This window comes from Dendrobates tinctorius, unplaced genomic scaffold (assembly GCF_039654945.1).
Source record: "Dendrobates tinctorius isolate UK_male_01 unplaced genomic scaffold, ASM3965494v1 ptg000074l, whole genome shotgun sequence".
NCBI classification, from domain to species: Eukaryota; Metazoa; Chordata; class Amphibia; order Anura; family Dendrobatidae; genus Dendrobates; species Dendrobates tinctorius.
The window spans coordinates 16254893-16273721 of record NW_027361742.1 but is presented as its reverse complement, the minus strand read 5'-3'; the positions used below and the strand labels follow the sequence as shown (position 1 = coordinate 16273721).

Here is an 18829-nt window from a genome sequence, read left to right as displayed (position 1 = left end):
GCCAGTGCTGACCATTCTAGAACACTAGTACATCATAATGAAAGAATATTTCATATTCCTGGTGGTAGCAGCAGAATGATGTATACACACTCAGAGTGGTTATGTAGAAAAAATAAACTGCAGAGCTGGAAAATCACTGAAATGCCGTCCTCTCCAGCTGGTGCACATACATCTCTACATACAGAACCATATTGGAGAAACGCTGCATCCTTAAATATGACCTGTTAATTATACAGGAATCCCGGGTCAAACACACAGAAGCTGAACTGGAAGCTTACTGGGAGAGCTGCCAAAGCACCTGGATCAATGCGCTTCAAAGCTTAATGCACACTCTTCTAATCCAATCTAAGTGTGTGAGATTTAGCTCTTTTAGTTTTTGGTTTCTGGAGGGGGTTCTTCTTGGTGGTCTAGAAAACAGAAACAGCGAGGCTCTATGGTTCACATAATATGAAACAAGCCGCTTCCTAGGTGTGTGCACAGTCGGAACGCTCCTCTTCTAGGAGCACTCGGCTCGGTCTTTTTCCCCAGTTAATGAGTTCTCCCCTTTTGCATGATATCTGGAGATTAGAACTCAATCCCTTCATTCTCCCAGTGATCAGAAGACCTTGAAATGTGATGCAGAATATGCCTGGAATTACTTACCAGCATATGATACAAGAGCTGTATAGTGCTTTTAGTGGTAGGGATGCCAGTGCTCAGTCTCCTTCTAAAGCAAGGTCTGCATACATTTATGGTGATTTTGGTAAAGCCCCCCTCTTTATCTTTACTACTTTATTTTTTGCTTCCAAAATAAACAGTGAATTTAATTACATTTTTGTAGGTGTTTCCTTTTTTTTGGTAGAGCAGCCAGTGAAATAAAATGCCTGAAAAGCCATACCGCTTGTTAACGTTTTGGAAAACTTCATGGACCAAAATTGAGGAAATACCATAAAATGCCCACTTGAAGTGTTTTGTTTTTCAGATTTTCTTTTCAATTCCCAGCTAAGACGAATGTTCTTTGCAAAGTTAAAAAAACCCACAACTACAAAATGACTATAAAGATACCACACAAAAATGTCATTTTACCAGCATGTGGACTGTTCTCGTGTTGGAAGTTTTCATCAGTCTCTGTAAATACTCTAATTGGTCCATGCCATTCACTGTTCTGGTTTTACTTTAAAAAAAAAACAAAAAAAGGCCCATTCTATCTTGTAATTCATGGATCAGGGATTTTTTTTCTCTTTCAATCTATGTTGTTTTGCATCAAATTACACTTCATAACATTCAAAGATTTAAAATGGCAATTGCCACAAATTGGTTGTCCTTGATTAAACAGGGCTTGTTCACACACTGTATTTTTGCTGGTTTTTCCATGCAATTGTGCCACAGAGATGTGGACTGTTTTCCCGTACCAGCAAAGTGAATGAGACTTCTGAAATCTCATGCTGCTGATTTTCCTTACGAATTTGAACCATCATATCATTATTATTAATCTGCAGCATGTTCATTCTTTTACAGTTTTCCAAAGTTTCAGTTATTCAAATGGGAATTTTTTTTCTAATAGAAGTGTGCATTTTACGCAGCGTTTTTGCTGTTAAATACTCAACGTGTGCACATAGCCTTGTAGTTTTGGGGTATAAGCAAGTACATTGTACTGGAAACAGAAAAAGGATGGCTCAGCCAGATGTCGCCATTAACACTTTATTAACTGAACTAGTTTTGCGGTCTAATGACGTGGACATTGTGTAGTAGAATAGTCTGGATTTGGTGGAGTGCCCTCCGCTGGGATACCATGAGGCGCACAGCTACAATGGGCCCTGTACGTCAGTAACCCCCGGTGCCACATGCAGTGATGGGTGACGTTTTTGGTTTCTAGCTCCGTTTTAGACTGCACGTTTGTTCAGGTATGCGAGGGTTCACTTACTCCCACAGTTAAAGGCACCCACAGAAAGCACAATGTGTTTTACCAAAGTGCAGATACATGTGTGTTTAAGTGTTTTTGGGGGAAGTTTGTCCAGTTGGATGTTGGCACGTAAAGCAGCAGCTGTACCACTGAAGTGTGCATGCATCTTATTGCACAGATTAAACACACAACATTTTTATTAGTGCGAGGTTTCATTTTTTTTCTTCCCCATATAGTTTTATATGCTTTTTGAAATAAAAAAATAATTTCTCATCCCATTTACAGCTCGCATACACTTGCCACTGCACATGCTTTTGTTCTGTAAATTGCACCCAGTCCGTATAAATTCCCTTTCAGTGCATTTTACGGTGCCGATACCTGCTCGCTTTCTCCTTGGCTGCGTTGGCACAGGCGTTGTGCTTATTCTGTTGTAAGTGATTCCAGTACTTGATCAGTTCTCCAGGCTGGAACTGATGGGAGGTAATTAGGTGGCTATATTTACAGCTAGAATAGGAAACTCTCCAGTGGTTAAATACAAACTCATTGGGTGGGGGGATGGGGTCAATACGCAGTTTAGCTAGACAGATACCAACATAAACGTCCTCTAAGTGTAGCCGCCTAATACTTAGAGACACTCTGAATACCTTCTCTGCTAAGTCTCCAGAAAACACGTAACCAGTCCCAGAGCAGAACACGGGGTAGCGCTCACTTGGGTACAGATCAGGTGACATGTACCATTTGCTGTCTTTGTTGCGATTGGGTGCATAGCCTCTCATTAAGTACCCTGTAAAGTAGTTGGATCTCCGTGGTTGGTCGGGCTTCAGTAGTTTATTTATCAAGTATTCAGTGTTCACAAACATGTCACTGTCTGTCTTCATGACATATGGCACATGTGGGCAGTAGGTAGCTACCCAGTTCATGCCCATCAGCGTCTTAATAGTTAGGTTATAGTAAGTGTCTAGATATTCTTGTTGGATGATATCGTGGTATTGCCTGCTTTCATCCACAATGGCCTGTTCAATTAACCCGTTTATCTTTGTGTGCAGACCCAACAGAAAGAGCCTTACGATATGAATGCCTGGTGCCAGGCTCTCGTTCCCCCAGGTCTGTCGTATTGCCTGTCTGGCCTCGATTTGCCGAGGCTCTGCAGCTATGAGCAGTATGAGGAAAGGCGTTTTCCCTTGGCATTTCTCCGGCTCATTTATGATATATTTATAATGGTATAAGTTTTGGCGACCCAAGCCCTTTTCACTGTAAATGCTTCCATTGGTGCTCAAAGTATTCTCCAAGCCGGTCACCCCTTGATGCTGTGATTCAGCGTTGCTTAAATTCAATGAGGTGTGTGGTCTGAGGGTCTGGGGCATGGTATCCTTCCAGATATTCCTTAGGGAGCTGCTGTTGTCACTTTTTGTTGCCTTAAATCCACGTATTGTATGAGTCACTGGATTTTCTTTCATTCCAACTCTGCCAGTGAAGGAGTTGTGGTGGTTAAAAAACAGGAACATGGCAAACAAAAACACAAGTGACAAAAGCCCAGTGAGATGGGTCCGAAAGAGCGAGCGCTTGCTATTCCAGGTCATCTTGGCAAGGCAGCAGTGACGTCTCCTCCACTGAAGCATGCTGCTGAAATCCTGATGCAGTTATACCGCATCTGCTCCCAATCCCCACTTGTTAATCCACACCCACCAAGGTGGCAGTATTTGGAAGTCGGCAGTCTGCTTGCTTCAGCATTTGTTTAAGCATTTCTTGTAGAACCTATGGACAAAAAAGAAAGATTGATGGGTTAGAGATTTAACTTTTTCCTGTCTCATGAAATGAATCCTTCTCTTGAGAAAGGTGGAGCGGTTATGTAACGGCGTCTGCACACTCCCTACTGCATGCTCACGACCTGTTGTTAATGGTTAATGGTTTTACATTACATTACATTACATTACATTACATCATCAACTTGACATGAAGGGAAACGTTACCCTGATGGGATCTCACTGAAGGTTGATTGCGTGCTGTCGGATACAATTTGTTGATGGGGTGTCTGATAGATTTGCTGTATGTGGTATATTTTTTGTCAAACCCCATTCTGCCAGCTGCATAGTGAAAAATGGCTACTTTAGAAAGGTTCATTGGAGCTGCAATGTCTTGGTCACACTACGCTGCTTAGCATCTGTTCTCTGATGGACATTGTGTTTAAAAAGTCAATGAGAAGATGCCGCTGTCAAAGTTAATTTTCACAGTTCAGCAGCCGGACTATTTAGTCTAATTTCAATTACAGTGCTTGCATCTAAATGACTTCACAGCCGCTGTGCACACAATTGGTGTGTTTTCATTTTCATTAAAGATTGGTAGAAATTAATATTGGCCAGTTTCCTTTTTATCTGCGCTCGCCAAGTGTTAAAATGCTTGATTAATACATGAACGGTCTTGGCTTGCCCACTAGATGGCGCTAGAGGCCTTTGCATTACTCTGCAGTTGGGTATGGGGATGTTCCATGTAGAACGCGGCACTGACTGGGAGTCTGAATTCTGCTAACTAGTGCCTGAAATGAACTGCACTCTGCATACAAGTCTATAAACTACCTTACCTTGATAGATCGCCGGATAGTTACTCTCTGTAACACCAACCTGACGCCTAGATAGTACTCGGCTCTAGATTTTAGAAGGAAACCTTATATTAAATTGTTCAGCTTTACTACGGTCATAATGTGTTGAATTAATAGGTTTATCATTTCTTTAGACCTTTTAAGAACCTGTGACCTAATCTACCAGCACAGATATCAGAAATCAAAGTCACACTAATTTTGTGTGGACCTTTTTTTTTTATCTTTTGATGTTACAAACTGCATTTTATAGGAAAATGTATGTAGTATTGCATTTTGGTTCTATAAACCCTGGAACTGTTGACTTTTATTCCCCCTCTTTCACTCTGAAGTGCTTGTTTTATTTTATGCATTTTTGTATATTGAATCTTTGTGTTAATTTTATTTCTAACAAGGTGTGACGCAGTCTCCTGATCCAATGTAGCCAATTCTGTATTTCAGCAAAGTGTTCAGACTTCCTAACTTCTCGATTGCTAAGGCTCGGAGGCCGTGTGAACGGCTGCTGTGTGCTGTGTTTCTCGGTTGTCTCGCATCATATAACACATACATCTTTTTACATTCTTCACTTTAATGTGTTTTCTGCAGGACAAATGTTTTATTCTGGCAATGACCTGTTTAATCTGTGCCTTAAAATATCCCTCCTGGGGCAGGAGCCAGTAGGATTTTTGTAATGTAAAACCATTTTCATTAGCAGCTCGCGGTGCCCAGGGCAAAGTAAGCACAATCTATATTGGCTACACTTGCATGATTTATTGTAGCCCGGTAACGCTCGGGATTAATGCAATTTCTGCAGTGCGCTGCATGCAATATTTACATCACTGAAATGGAAAGTAATTGTCATTTAATCGCTACGTCGCATATTTTATATAGATTTATGTGCATATTTCTAGGCACAAGGAAATATCCGCATATATTGTGTACAGATTCCCTGATCTTTCCAGCTGGATTGTTCCAGCGCTGGCTGCAGATTACTTCAGATAAGGATTAAATATGACCTACTTTGTAAGGGGGTTGACTTGCTGTAATATCGCAGAATTTTCCCTTCTCTCCCAGATTCCCAATCTAATCTATTTTGTGGCTTGTCATTTCATCTCCTCCCCAGAGTGCATGTTAAACGCATCTCTGCAGATAATCTGCCCACCAAGCCTAGCCCCGAGTCAGGCCGCACAATGACAAGGAATATGGGAACACATACCTTTTTTGTTTTTATGAAGCCGTACACCTATTGAGAATAGTTTTGGCACGTAATCATTTGGGGGGGGATGATATTGAACACGCGCACTGGCTTCACGATTCTCCCTTCTGTGCTTCTGCCTGCTGACTGTCTGTAAGCTGCTTGCCCTCGCTGCTCTTCCAGTCACGGACATTGTGTATATCCCTCCATCACAAGTGAAAATATCCCCGGCGTTTGTCGTCTCGGCTCAGAGATGGTCGGGCAGCTCCCTCCGCATTGATAGCCTTCACAGATCATTCCTTTTGTCCCTAATGCAGCGTTCAGCCATCTGTATCCATGCCCAATCCGCCTGATCTCAGCAGCACTGAAGAAAATGCCAAAAGCACCTAGTAGTGGTGTTGAATTAAATAGTAGAGGATTTACCTCCTTCCTTGTTGCTAGGCAGCTTGCCCAGAAGCCGGAGCTCGCAGGGGGAGGGATGTGGTAGTCAGGGCTGCTTCCCAGGCTGCTGCCTCCTCTCTCGGAGGCAGTGGTTTATATGTGGGCTTTGACAGATGCTGTCTTCTGACAGAGCAGAATTCAACGTCACAGCCTGAATAACGCTCACGTGACACTTGGCATTCATTGCTCCTGCTCTGGAGGCAGGCTGCCTCTATGCTTTCCACTTAGGACGATTATTACCGAGACTGTTGGGATTCCTGTGTATATAAAGCAGCCATTGTTAACCTTTTCCTGGCTTGTATTGTGCATACGTTCCAATCAAACCTGTATGGAATTTACCAGAAAAATGCCTAAAATAAAGCGGTTCCCTGTGCCGTCCTTCTGATTGTGCTGCCTTCATTACGTGGCTCTGGCTTAGGTGCTGCAGTGTTAATACTTTATGCATGGACTGCTGTCCTATCTGCACAGTGATAGTGCTGGAGGCCAGATGACCTGACGCATGTCGGGCTGTAGTCTAGTGCTGGCTGCTATTAATCCAGGTGACCACTAGCGTCAGGCTTGGCTGATTTAAGTCTTGCTTTCATTAAATCATGATGTGAGCAGTAACTCTACTGCTTCTGTCTATTGAATTTACATTACATCTCGTATATCCACTGGATAAGTCATAAATATATACTAGATGCGGGCGGATAGCACCAATGGGGCCCCATCATGTGCTGATGTCAGTGGGAGGTGGCCAACATTCCCATACATATCAATAGGAGTTTCCACCACATCTCCACTCACAATGGCACCCATAGGTGCAAGTCCCAGTGTTGTGACCTCTCTCTCCTATATACAAGTTGTAAAGAGGCAGATCTATAAATTGTGGTAGATGTAGTGATTTGTACTTTGTGATATACTCACATAATACGTACAGGAGACAATTTGCCTTCTATGCCTTTAGAATGCATCGGGTTTATGTAATACCGGATTGGCTGTTTTTGCATTTGATCCTTTGCAAACGCAAATGAATGAGGAGATTTTCAAAATTGGCGCTCATAGGAACCAACCAGCTTCCACCTCTGAGATTACCTGAGATTACTCGGGGTTTCTTGGAAATGAGTGGTCTAGTTGTTACAGGAAGCTACTCCACTTTTTTTTGTTTTCTTTTTTGCACCAGTTTTATAAACACCCCCATATTTTTTTGGCAATTGTAGTTGGTAGGACTTTGTCCAATATTCAGTTATGGCTGTGATTTTTTTTTTTTTTTTGCAGAATATCGACTTTTTGTACAACTGTGTTTTTGTGGGAGTATGTCTCCTGTAAATGCACGTGATGTACCTGGAACCTTAGCCATTACTAATTGTGCAGCCATTTTTTTCGGATAGTTTCTAATTAATCCATCCTCATTACTTCCTGTGTCTTGAGCAGGACCCAGAAATGTTCATTGAATTGTTTTGTGCTTCGCAAGCAATTTCTAGAAAATGATAGTTCCTCCATTACTCCGTAGGCCCCGTTCACACATCAGTTTTTTGCCATCAATCACAATCCATTGTTTTTTTTAAAAGGAAAAAAAAAAACGGATCCAGCAACTGATGCTGCTGGATCTGTCTTTTTTTTTTTTCTTCTCAGAGTTGTATTTGCGACGGATGGCCGGATATTTTATCCGTCGTTCGACGGCTCCTTCGGAAAATCTTTGTCCGTTTGCCAGAGACAACGGACATGGCAATGTTTTTTGTCTACGTTGAAAAGTTGGACAGCAACGGAACCAGCGCCATCCGTTGTTGGCCTTACTGGAAGCCTATGGGCGCAGGATCTGTCGCTGTCCGTCAAAAGACTGAATCCGGCGACGGATTCAGTTTTTAAAACTGAGCATGCCTGGAATAATTTCTAATTTAATTTAACCCCTATGGCTGCGTTTTCCATTCTGTCACATATAAAAATATTCTCTCTCTCTCACCACAAGGGACAAAGTTTACCTCAGCCTACAGCTGCTGCAACAGATCCGTCCAGAAAACTGATCGTCTCATCAGTTTTTCACAACCTGCGCAGGATCTGTGTTTTTTTTTTTTTTTCTTTTTTTTAAGGCTGTGTGCTCACGATGCGATTTTTAAGCGTTTTGCCACGATTTTCGGTGCAAAAACGTTTTAAAATCTTGTACAGAACGCCCCCCATGCATTCCTATGGCATTCCGCACATGCTGTGCTAATGCTGCGCTTTTTTCTGCGGCGGAATCGCATCGCGGAAAAAATCGCAGCATGCTCATTCTTTTTTGTGGAATCGCAAAGAATTGCCGCGATTCCGCACCCATAGGAATGCATGAGAGTCGCTTACTTCCCGCATGTGGCTATGCCCACCATGCGGGAAGTTAAGCATCTCATGTGCGGTTGGTACCCACGGTGTGGAGGAGAGGAGACTGTCCTCCAGGCCCTGGGTACCATACCCCTGTAAAAAAAAGAATAAAAAATAAAAAATCGGGGTATATTTACCTTCCGACGTCTCGCGCTGCATTCCTGGGCCACAGCGTTCCCAGTAATGCCTTGCGGCAAGGCCCTGTGATGACGTAGTCTCGTGTGACTCTAGCGATCTCGCGAGATCGCTATAGTAACGCGAGACCAACGTCATCACAGGTCTCGCAAGGCATTACTGGGAACGCTGAGGCCCGGGATGAGAGAGACATGTGGGGTTAACACTCAGTGTCCAGGCGAGAGAATATCTCTCTTGCCGGGTACTTGTGGGGTTAACCCCACAGAGAGATCTCTCTCTCACCCAGACACTGTGAGTGTTAACCCCACAAGTGCCCGGCGTTAGAGATCTCTCACAAGTGTCTGGGTGACAGAGAGAGATCTCTCTCTCTCTCGCCGGGCACTTGTGGGGTTAACATTCAGAGTCTGGGCATGCGCTGTGGAAAAAGCCGGTCCGGCGCTGACAAAAAACGTTGCAGAGAACGTTTTTTGCAGATGCCGGACGGCTAATTTTTGCCGTGCCCGGCAACAACCGGACACAACGCATAACCATCCGGCACGATGCGGCGACAATGAAAGCTTATGGGACAAAACCGGATCCGGTGCTGGATCCGGTAATGAAAAATTTCGCCGCATCGTGCCGGATTACAAAAACCGGATGTGTGAAAGAGGCCTTAGGAAAGTGTTTGTAAAGTGTGGAAACTTCTGCTGGATGAGTTGGTACAACTACTGTGTAATATTTTAATAGTTTAGGTTGTGCTTCTGCTCGCACTTACGGTAGCTCCGTCCCTGTGTTGGGAATATTTTCTTGCGTTTCCTTTTGTGATGAATGTTTCCTTTTCTGTCTGGACATGGCCGTATAGTGTGAGAATGCTTTATAATCTCATTTTGATTTGTGTGCAGCTGTTGCCGTATGTTGCAAGAAAGTCCAGAGAAACATCTGCAGAATGTGATTGGAATTTTGTAACCTTTAGTTCACATTATAAAGTGCAGCGTCTGATCTTGGTTTTCAGGCTTATTCACTTGGCCTTTTTTCCAACATTTCTCATTATTATAATATATTTCTAACTTTTCCAATTGAATTAATGAATCGCTTAAACTTCATACTGTTTGCAATTGTCAGTCAAACATTCCGATGTGACGTAGGACTGAAGCTGAGGTGGTAGAATGCTGTGACGTCACACATACTATATGCTATGGATTATATTTACTAAGCAACAATCTGCTGATCACATCTTGGATGGCTAGAGTTTTGTTTGGCAACTCAGTATGTTTCTTGCTGTGAACTGTGTACATCTGATATTCTAAAGCAATTCTACCCTTTGTCTTTTCTGTAGGAAGGTGCTTCAGCTAGAAAGACTCAGGCCCCTGCCGCACAGCCAGTGCCGAGACCAGGTACTTACAGCAGAATCTGCACCTGCGGGTTCTATCAAACATTCTTTTTCTACTAATGACTTACTGCCGACTTATTGAGAAATGTGACTAGTTGTGCTGGGGCATATTTGGCTATGTGGTAGACTTCCTTACTGAACTTGTAGGTGAGCAGTTCTAGCATTTTACTTTAATTTAAAAGGGAGCCTGTCGCTTCCCCTCCCCCAAAATTCTATTTAAACTACTTATGCAAGCCAATCTGTGACTTGACCTCTATAAAAATCAGCTTTGCAGTATAATTTAATTTCTTTAGTTCATATAATAAGGGCTTTTCCATGCACTCTTGTGCACTATTCTGCCGCCTTAATCACCATGCCTCGCATCTCCCTTTAGCTTGATTGTTTGCATTCGCTTACTCAGTGAAATCACTGCCTTAACTGGATCACTGATCCTGCACATCCGCACTGACGCTGCGGGACCCTAACTGGTGCAGGTGTACGCTCGCCTCTATCCTGCCTCCATCAATAGGTCAGCACACACTGAATCACACAGTACTGCTTTGTGATGCGATTATCAAGCCTTCTATTCACCTATAGAGATCCACAGGTCTGGTCACTACCTGTGTATTCCTCCAATTTCACACTGCTCCACATGGGGGGCCAAGTACCATCTCCATTCAGCATTATATGCTTTTTCCATGTGCAGCAGGCCGTAGGAACAATGTCTTTTGTTGCATGAAGTATATAGAAAGTCTCATATTTTTTTTATTTTTTATTTTCACCATGGCTGGACTTTTGTAACAGAATACAAGCTCCAGCTTGCAGCCCTAGTTGTTGGTGTGTAGGTCCACCAGCAGATATTGAGGAATTGAGTGGGTAATTGAATATATTAGATGTGCACTGGGGAGTGTTTAGGCGATACAAATGCTTGGCTGCGGGGAACAGGCACAGCTGTCATGCTTACAGCCGAGCCTCGGGGAATAGAAATCCGCCTCCTCGGATGCTCTGCTACGTTATTGAATTGCTATAGGGAGCATTTGTGTTTCTTTTTAATTGGGCTATATAACATTGTGCTAAAAGTATTCTCCAGTATGTTTAGTGTTAGCACAAGTGGTATAAGGCATACCTGTGACTGGTGGAGTGTAGCAAGTTTTCATATCGTGTTTTTTTTATTTTTATACTTGAAAAATTAAAATATCTTTTGCTCTTTTTCTTGATGCAGGAATAAGTATATTCTGGGTTTTTTTTGTTTTTTTTCCCCTTTATGCCATTATATTTCGCGGCAGCTTACGTACATTATCAACACTGTCCTTATTGGGGCTCACTATCTAAATCAGTATGTCTTTGGAGGGTGGGAGGTAACTGGTGAACCTGAGCCAGTGTCCTGAGAACCTGAGGCTTGGTGAGCCTTGAACCCAGCACTGCAAAGCTACAATGCTGCCCAATAATAATTTAGAAACGGATGGCACCTGTGAAGACAAGGCTGATACTTCTGTTTATTTGTCATTTAGGTTTGTCTTTGGATTTAAAAATTACATCTATTGCGGATGTGTTAACTCGTTAAGGTTTTAAGTGTTTTTGGTGTGTAGGAAGGTTTTTTTTTTTTTTTTTTAAACTTCTATTACTTTGGAGTTCTGGTAGGTAAAAGCCTGTTTTGTAGGTTTTGTATATTTTTAGCAGTGAACATTGTCCTAAAGACTAGAAAATAGACTGAGTCTTGGATGGCGTAGAAGGGAGTTGATGGGCTGTGTGATAAAACAGTGAAATTAGAGCACGCTTTTAATAAGACTACCAGCCTGAAACAAAATCTTTCTCCTTGCTGTTTGTGAGCTGTGCCTTAGTTTATGTCCAGTTTTTTATGAAGGGCTTTTAAACAGGTCTTCAACCATTTTATTACTGTGGGAGTTTGGAAATTGTCTTGGCTACTTGATGTGCAAAATGTCTGCACCTGTGACCTTTCTAAATATGAATTGGGGTCTTTTAACACATTATTTCTTTTCTTTAGTGCGTTTGCTCCAAAGACAGTTTGATCAATAGCCAATCAGACCGTTGGACGGCTTTGCTTTTTTCAGATGAATGTTTTTTTTTTTTGGTTTTTTTTTGTTGAAATAATATTCTGTGAAAAGCAGTTCTTCACCCATCGCATCAGAATTTTAGTCAGTGGTTAAATGATCGTTCAAGCAAATGTGTATGTCTGCTTTAACCGTCTTGTCTGACAGTACAATATTCTCACTCATTGAATATAAACCAAGCAGCTCCCCCATGGATCAAGCACTCGGGGAGTTAGGGTGATCTGACAGCATGGGAAAAAGTTCAGAAATTTTCCCACGCTATCGAGTTCACTTCAGGTCAGCCAAGGACTCAGCGCAGCCTCACTGACGTCAGCGGTCGTCAGTGAGGCTGTGCGGAGTCCCTGGCTGACCTGAGGTGAACTCAGGAGCGTGGGAAAAAGTTCAGAAACTTTCCCACGCTAATCAGTTCATCTCTGGTCAGCCGCGGCGCCTGCGCAGACATAATTTCTTTCATTCTGCAGTGGTTTACAGCGGGGCTGATAGCATTAGCACTGGTCCCTGTTGTAAACTAGTTAACCCCTTGTGATGGATTGCAGCGGGAGACCTGACTGAATGGCGGAGAGCTATGTATATTGTTGGCTTTTTATTTCTTTTTTACAGAACAAGGGCTTTTTTTGGATTGGCAGAATAACAAATTTGGTCAAATTTGGTCAAAAACTGTGTATTTATTTCATTAAAAGAATTTTTAATTAGTCTTTTTTTTTAACCCTTTACTATTCTAGGGTTAATAATGGAGAGGTGTCTTATTGACACCTCTCCATTATTAACCTGGCTTAATGTCACCTTTGAATAGCAAGCTGACATTAACCCATGAGCCACCACTAAAGGCCATGGGAATAGAGAGGCTAAGTGCTTGAAAAGGCGCATCTTATAGATGGGCCTTTTCTGGAGTGGCTGGGGGCAGATTTTTGTAGCTGGGGGGGGCAAAAGCAATGGTCCTTCTCTAGGCTATTAATATCTGCCCTCACTCACTGGCTTTCCCTCTCTGCTCTCTGACGGAGAAAATTGTGCGGGAGCCCACGCAACTTTTTTCCGCGATTATAACCTTAACTTTAACTCCTAAAGTTCCAAATTTTTTGTAACACAAACTACTAAATTGATTAAACACTAACATATATAAATTGCTTTGATATGATATGGTTTACTATATGTAAACCATGTGTCATATCATGTCTGGTTTGGGAATGATTTTACAGAAGCCGGCAATTTATTTAGTGTTTTAGCCTGTCAGGAGCATGCTCAGTTAAAAAAAAAAAAAAAAAAATCAGTCGCCAGCATCCGTCATTTGACAGATGATGACGAATCCTGTGCCCTTAGACTTTCATTCTAGCAAACGATGGACTGCGACGGATCGGTCGCTGTCCGATTTTTCAACGGACACAAAAAACGTTGCTCTGTGCGTCGTGTCCGGCCGCCAAACAAAAATTTTTTGATGGATCCGACGGACGAAACGTGAGGCCATCCGTCTCTAATACAAATCTGAGAAAAAACGGATGCAGCGGCATCAGTCACCGTATCTTTTTTTTTTTTTTTTTTTTCAAAAAGCGACGTATTTTGACAGATGGCAAAAAACTGATGTGTGAAAGGGGCCTTATCTCAGTTCACAGTCTTGGCACTACTGCAGCCCATCATTGTCTGCACCTGATCACTAAAGCCAGTCATAGGCCGTAGTGGTGCTATGACTTCTGAGCAGGGCAGACCTGTCTTTCGGAGCAGATTCAGATCTCCAGAGTGCTTTTGCATTACAGATTACCTCTGTGTATTATATTTAGTTAATACAAGCCTTAAAAAAATATAAAATAATAACAATTAAATTTTGCTGTTGGACGATTACAGCATGATAGGGAATCAGACCCACTGTGAAGCTGGAATTACAACTGTATGAAATTGACATACTGTAAGTTTAACTAAAATATTATTTTTCTATGGTATTTTTTCCAAATTCTAATCTTTGCAGGCCCGTCTCTGTAACTGGTATATGCAGGCACACTGCACAACATTTCAGCACGCCCTCTTGTATCTGCACTTCATAATTGGGCTTTCTTACAAGACTAAATACAGAATACCCATAGGCATGGTCATGAAAATATGATTTGTGATTGCTGCAGGAATATTGAGATGCCGCTTTATCATTATATCGAAATTGAATGGGATATGAATCATCTTGTAAAATATTGAGTGTAATTCAGATGTGAAATATCTAGATTGTCTTGCGCGCACACACATTCCCTACTATGTAGATGTCTGTTATGTCATTTGTGCGATTGGGTATTGGACCTGGGATATTACACTTTATTACAGCTAGGCCATGTTTTCCTGCACTTGAAGTCATTGTGCATTGTGGTCCAAGTCTGACACAGAATCGATGAATAAAACCTGACTGACTGAATTATCATAGGCTCTGTCCACATGTGCCTGATTTACTGCAGATTTTCTGTCTGTTTATGAACTTAACATCAAAACCATTTTACAGGAGTAGCAAGTGAGGGCGAATATAAAATTCGCATCCACATACTGTAGGGATTTTAATCTGCAGCATGTCAATTTCTACAGATTGCTTTTTTTATTACAACATTTCCATTTAGTTCAATAGAAAAGTGAAAATAAAATACAAAAGCCCAGTTTTTGTGGATTTGCAACAGATTTGCCAGTGCTCCTGAGCGTTGCTGGAAATCCAGAATAATACATTTGTAAAGATAAGCCGTCGTAAAGTTTTGTATTAAATGTGTGTGGGTGTGTAAATATACTCTACCGATGCGCTCTCCGGTATCAGGGCCGTTCTGCTTAACTTTTCAGTAACGTCACCATAATTGTAACTAGATGGCTCACTTCTATGTGTGATCCCGGAAGTTGTTTTTTTTTTTCTTTAACCATGTAAGGGTATGTTCACACTGGGCGTTTTTGCTGCGTTATTTTAATGCTAATTTGCAGCTGCTTTTTACAGTACCCACAAAGATTTCAGAAATCTCATGCGCACACATTGTTGTTTTTTTTTTTTGTCATCTGTATCTTGTGCTTTGCTGGGTTTTTTTTTTTTTTTTTTACATGGAGCATGTCACTTCTTTCTGCGTGGTTTTTTTTCAGTGTTTTTTTTCACCCATTAACATGAATGGGTGGTGAAAAAGTGCTACAAATATGCAGGTTGACTTTTTTTGGCACCGTTTTTGCTGCAGAGAAGTCAAGGGCAGCAGGATGTAACCCCACGCTCTGCTACCTCTAGATGGCAGGTTGCATGATGTGTGTCCATACAGCCTGTCATCCAAGCAAGGCAGACTTGAATGGGGGGCCCGACAATCCAGTGTTTGACACGCTGTCATATGCATGACAGTGCAGCAAACAGCGCTTCTGATCGGCAGTGAAACCATCCCCGCTGGTCACAGTTGCGGTTCCCACGCTGTCAAAACATGTGATCGCTCAGCTATGATCGGAGGTATAAAGTTTACCGCCGGTCACTGGTGTCAGCTGATGGGACTACTGATCCCATCATCCGACACCTGCTGCACCTACAAATAGTGAGAGCAAGGAGCAGATGATGGGAGTATTCATCAGCTGCTCCTGCCCTGTAAATAAAAAACAAAAAAAAACAAAACAAAAAACAATCTGCATGGGTTACCCCTATTTGTGGTACCACCTTTGTATTGTCAGGTGACATCAAGCCCTGAGGGTAGTAATGGAGAGGCGTCTGTAAGACACCCCCATTACTAACCCCATAAGTCACATTGTATAAAAACAGACACCCAGAATAAAGTCCTTTAATTGAAAAAAAGACACTCCTTTAATAATCTTAATTAAACCATACTTACAACCGCGCCTAATTCCACCGAAGCCCTTGTTCTCCAGAAAAAAAAAACACTATCCTTCACCTATCCCGTCATTCTGTCCCACACCGTAATCCATGTCTGGTGGAGAAATGGTATTCAACTTGGACAGTTCGACCTCACTAGCGGTGACGTCACTGAGGCTGCGTTTCTAGCCAGGCTGAACTTTGGTGACCTCCGTGAGATCCCCGCTAGCACGGTGTATTAGTCTGTCATTTTTTTTTTTTTTTTTTCAATTAAAGAACTTTATTCTGAGTGTCTGTTTTTATACAATATGGCTATGGGGTTAGTAATGGGGGTGTCTTATTGACGCCTCTCCATTACTAACCTCAGGGCTTGATGTCACCTGACAATAGAAAGGTGACTTCAACCTCCCCAACTATCGCCCCACTTGCCACCGCTACAGGTCAAGTGGAAAGAGCAAGGCTAAGTGCCAGAATTAGCACATCTTATAGATGTGACTTTTCTGAGGCGGCTGAGAACTTATGTTTCTAGCCTGGGGGTGGGGGGGGCAGTATCCATGGCCCCTTCCTAGGCTATAACTATCAGCCTGCAGCTGTCAGCATAGCCTTTGAAGGTTATTAATTATAGGAGGACCCTATGTCTCTTTTTATATTTAATTTTTTTTATTTTAGGGCCTCCAATTGTAATAGCCTGTAAAGGCTAAGTATACAGCTGTGAGATGTTACAAAAATTGCGCGGGAGCCCACACCATTGTTTTCAGAAAAATAATCTTTTATTAATTAAATACATGTACAGTATTTTGCACTCACACTATACTAATTATATTAGTCACAGATATCTGTATATCTACCTATTCTATTTTTATTTACTATGTGTAATCCATCTCTTCTATCCTGTTGGCTCCTGCAGTGATCTCTGGCAAAAATTAAGAGACTACTTTCAAATATTCAGTTTATCTGATTTTTCTCTTTATAGGTATATTTTTGAGTAAAATGTAAATTATTCTTTTAGTCTACAAACTTCTGACAACATGTCTCAGAGTTTCCAAGCAATAATTTTTTTTTTTTTCTGAAAAGGAGAAATGGTCAAAATGAAAAAAACAAAACAAAAAAAAGTGATTTTAGACCTCAAATAATGCAAAGAAAACAAGTTCATAATCATTTAGAAACAACAATACTAATGTTTTAACTCAGGAAGAGTTCAGAAATCAGTATTTTGTAGAATAACCATGATTTTTAATCACAGCTTTCATGCGTCTTGGCATGCTTGCCACCAGCCTTTCACACTGCTTCTGGTGTTAAATTTTAAGCAGTTCTTCTTTGTTTCATGGCTTGTGACTATCCGTAAGCCTCTTGATTGCATTCAAGAGGTTTTCAATGGGGTTCAGGTCTGGAGAATGAGCTGTCCATGACAGGATTTTGATGTGGCGGTCTCTTTTTGCCAGAGATAGAGATATATATATAGATAGATAGAGAGATATATAGATAGAGATATATATATATATATATATATATATATATATATAGAGAGATATATAGATATATATATATATATATATGTGTGTGTGTACAGACCAAAAGTTTGGACACACCTTCTCATTCAAGAGTTTTCTTTATTTTCATGACTATGGAAATTGTAGATTCACTCTGAAGGCATCAAAACTATGAATTACACATGTGGAATTATATCATTAACAAAAAAGTGTGAAACAACTGAAAATATGTCTTATATTTTAGGTTCTTCAAAGTAGCCTCCTTTTATTTGATTACTGCTTTGCACAGTCTTGGCATTCTCTTGATGAGCTTCAAGAGGTAGTCCCCGGAAATGGTTTTCACTTCACAGATGTGCCCTGTCAGGTTTAATAAGTGGGATTTCTTGCCTTATAAATGGGGTTGGGACCATCAGTTGTGTTGTGCAGAAGTCTGGTGGATATACAGCTGATAGTCCTACTGAATAGACTGTTAGCTGCTTTTGTCTTGCCATAATACAAATTCTAAGTAAAGAAAACGAGTGGCCATCATTACTTTAAGAAATGAAGGTCAGTCAGTCCGAAAAATTATACACCGTATATACTCGTGTATAAGGCTGGTTTCACACTAGCGTTTTTTAGTGCTGCGCTTCATAATAACATAGTAACATGGTTAGTAAGGCTGAAAAAAGACATTAGTCCATCCAGTTCAGCCTATAAAATTCTGTCAGAATAAATCCCCAGATCTACGTCGTTCTAAAGAACCTAACAATAACTGTAGGCTACAATATCGTTACGCTCCAGGAAGACATCCAGGCCTCTCTTGAACCCTTCGACTGCGTTCGCCATCACCACCTCCTCATTCAGGGAATTCCAGATTCTCACTGCCCTAACTGTAAAAAATCCTCTTCTATGTTGGTGGAAAAACCTTTTCTCCTCCAGACGCAGAGAATGGGCCCTTGTGACCGTCACCTTCCTTGGTATAAACAGATCCTTGGAGAGATATTTGTATTGTCCCCTTATATACTTATACATGGTTATTAGATCGCCCCTCAGTCATGTTTTTTCTAGACTAAATAATCCTAATTTTGCTAATCTTTCTGGGTATTGTAGTTCCCCCATCCCCTTTATTAATTTTGTTGCCCTCCTTTGTACCCGCTCTAGTTCCATTATATCCTTCCTGAGCACTGGTGCCCAAAACTGTACACAGTACTCAATGTGCTGTCTAACCAGAGATTAGTACAGAAGCAGTATAATGCTCTCATCATGTGTATCCAGACCTCTTTTAATGCACCCCATGATCCTGTTTGCCTTGGCAGCCACTGCCTGGCACTGGCTGGTCCAGGTAAGTGTATCATTAACTAGGATGCCCAAGTCCTTCTCCATGTCAGATTTACCCAGTGGTTCCTAGTTCAGTGTGTAATGGTGATATTGATTCCTTCTTCCCATGTGTATAACCTTACATTTATCAATGTTAAACTGCATCTGCCACCTTTCAGCCCAAGTTCCCAACTTATCCAGATCCATCTGTAGCAGAATACTATCTTCTCTTGTATTGACTGCTTTAGGGTGTGTGCAGACGCTGCGGAATTCGCTGCGG

The 18829-nt window shown here is 41.6% G+C and overlaps 2 protein-coding genes across 3 annotated transcripts in view; one reads left to right on the top strand and one right to left on the bottom strand.

Annotated features, from left to right (window-relative positions):
* Positions 1–18829, top strand: part of CDC73 (cell division cycle 73) — a 122485-nt gene that overhangs the window by 77856 nt on the left and 25800 nt on the right. The window contains exon 11 of the mRNA XM_073582890.1: positions 9875–9932. Within this exon, the coding sequence (XP_073438991.1) occupies positions 9875–9932 (58 nt within the window). The remainder of the gene's footprint in view (positions 1–9874; positions 9933–18829) is intronic.
* Positions 1667–6204, bottom strand: LOC141096346 (beta-1,3-galactosyltransferase 2). 2 transcript variants are annotated; one of them, XM_073582887.1, is made up of 2 exons: positions 5671–6204; positions 1667–3637 (listed from the first exon to the last, which is right to left on the bottom strand). In XM_073582887.1, the coding sequence occupies exon 2, from the start codon at positions 3499–3501 to the stop codon at positions 2236–2238; it is 1266 nt and encodes a 421-aa protein (XP_073438988.1). In that variant the 5' UTR covers positions 3502–3637; positions 5671–6204; the 3' UTR covers positions 1667–2235. The 2 variants fall into 2 exon arrangements, with proteins under 2 accessions (XP_073438988.1, XP_073438989.1); XM_073582888.1 differs by having other exon boundaries at positions 6073–6192.

Bases quoted from the DNA above. Each gene is read 5' to 3' on its own strand.
- LOC141096346 (XM_073582887.1), bottom strand. From the start codon at position 3,501: ATGCTTCAGTGGAGGAGACGTCACTGCTGCCTTGCCAAGATGACCTGG.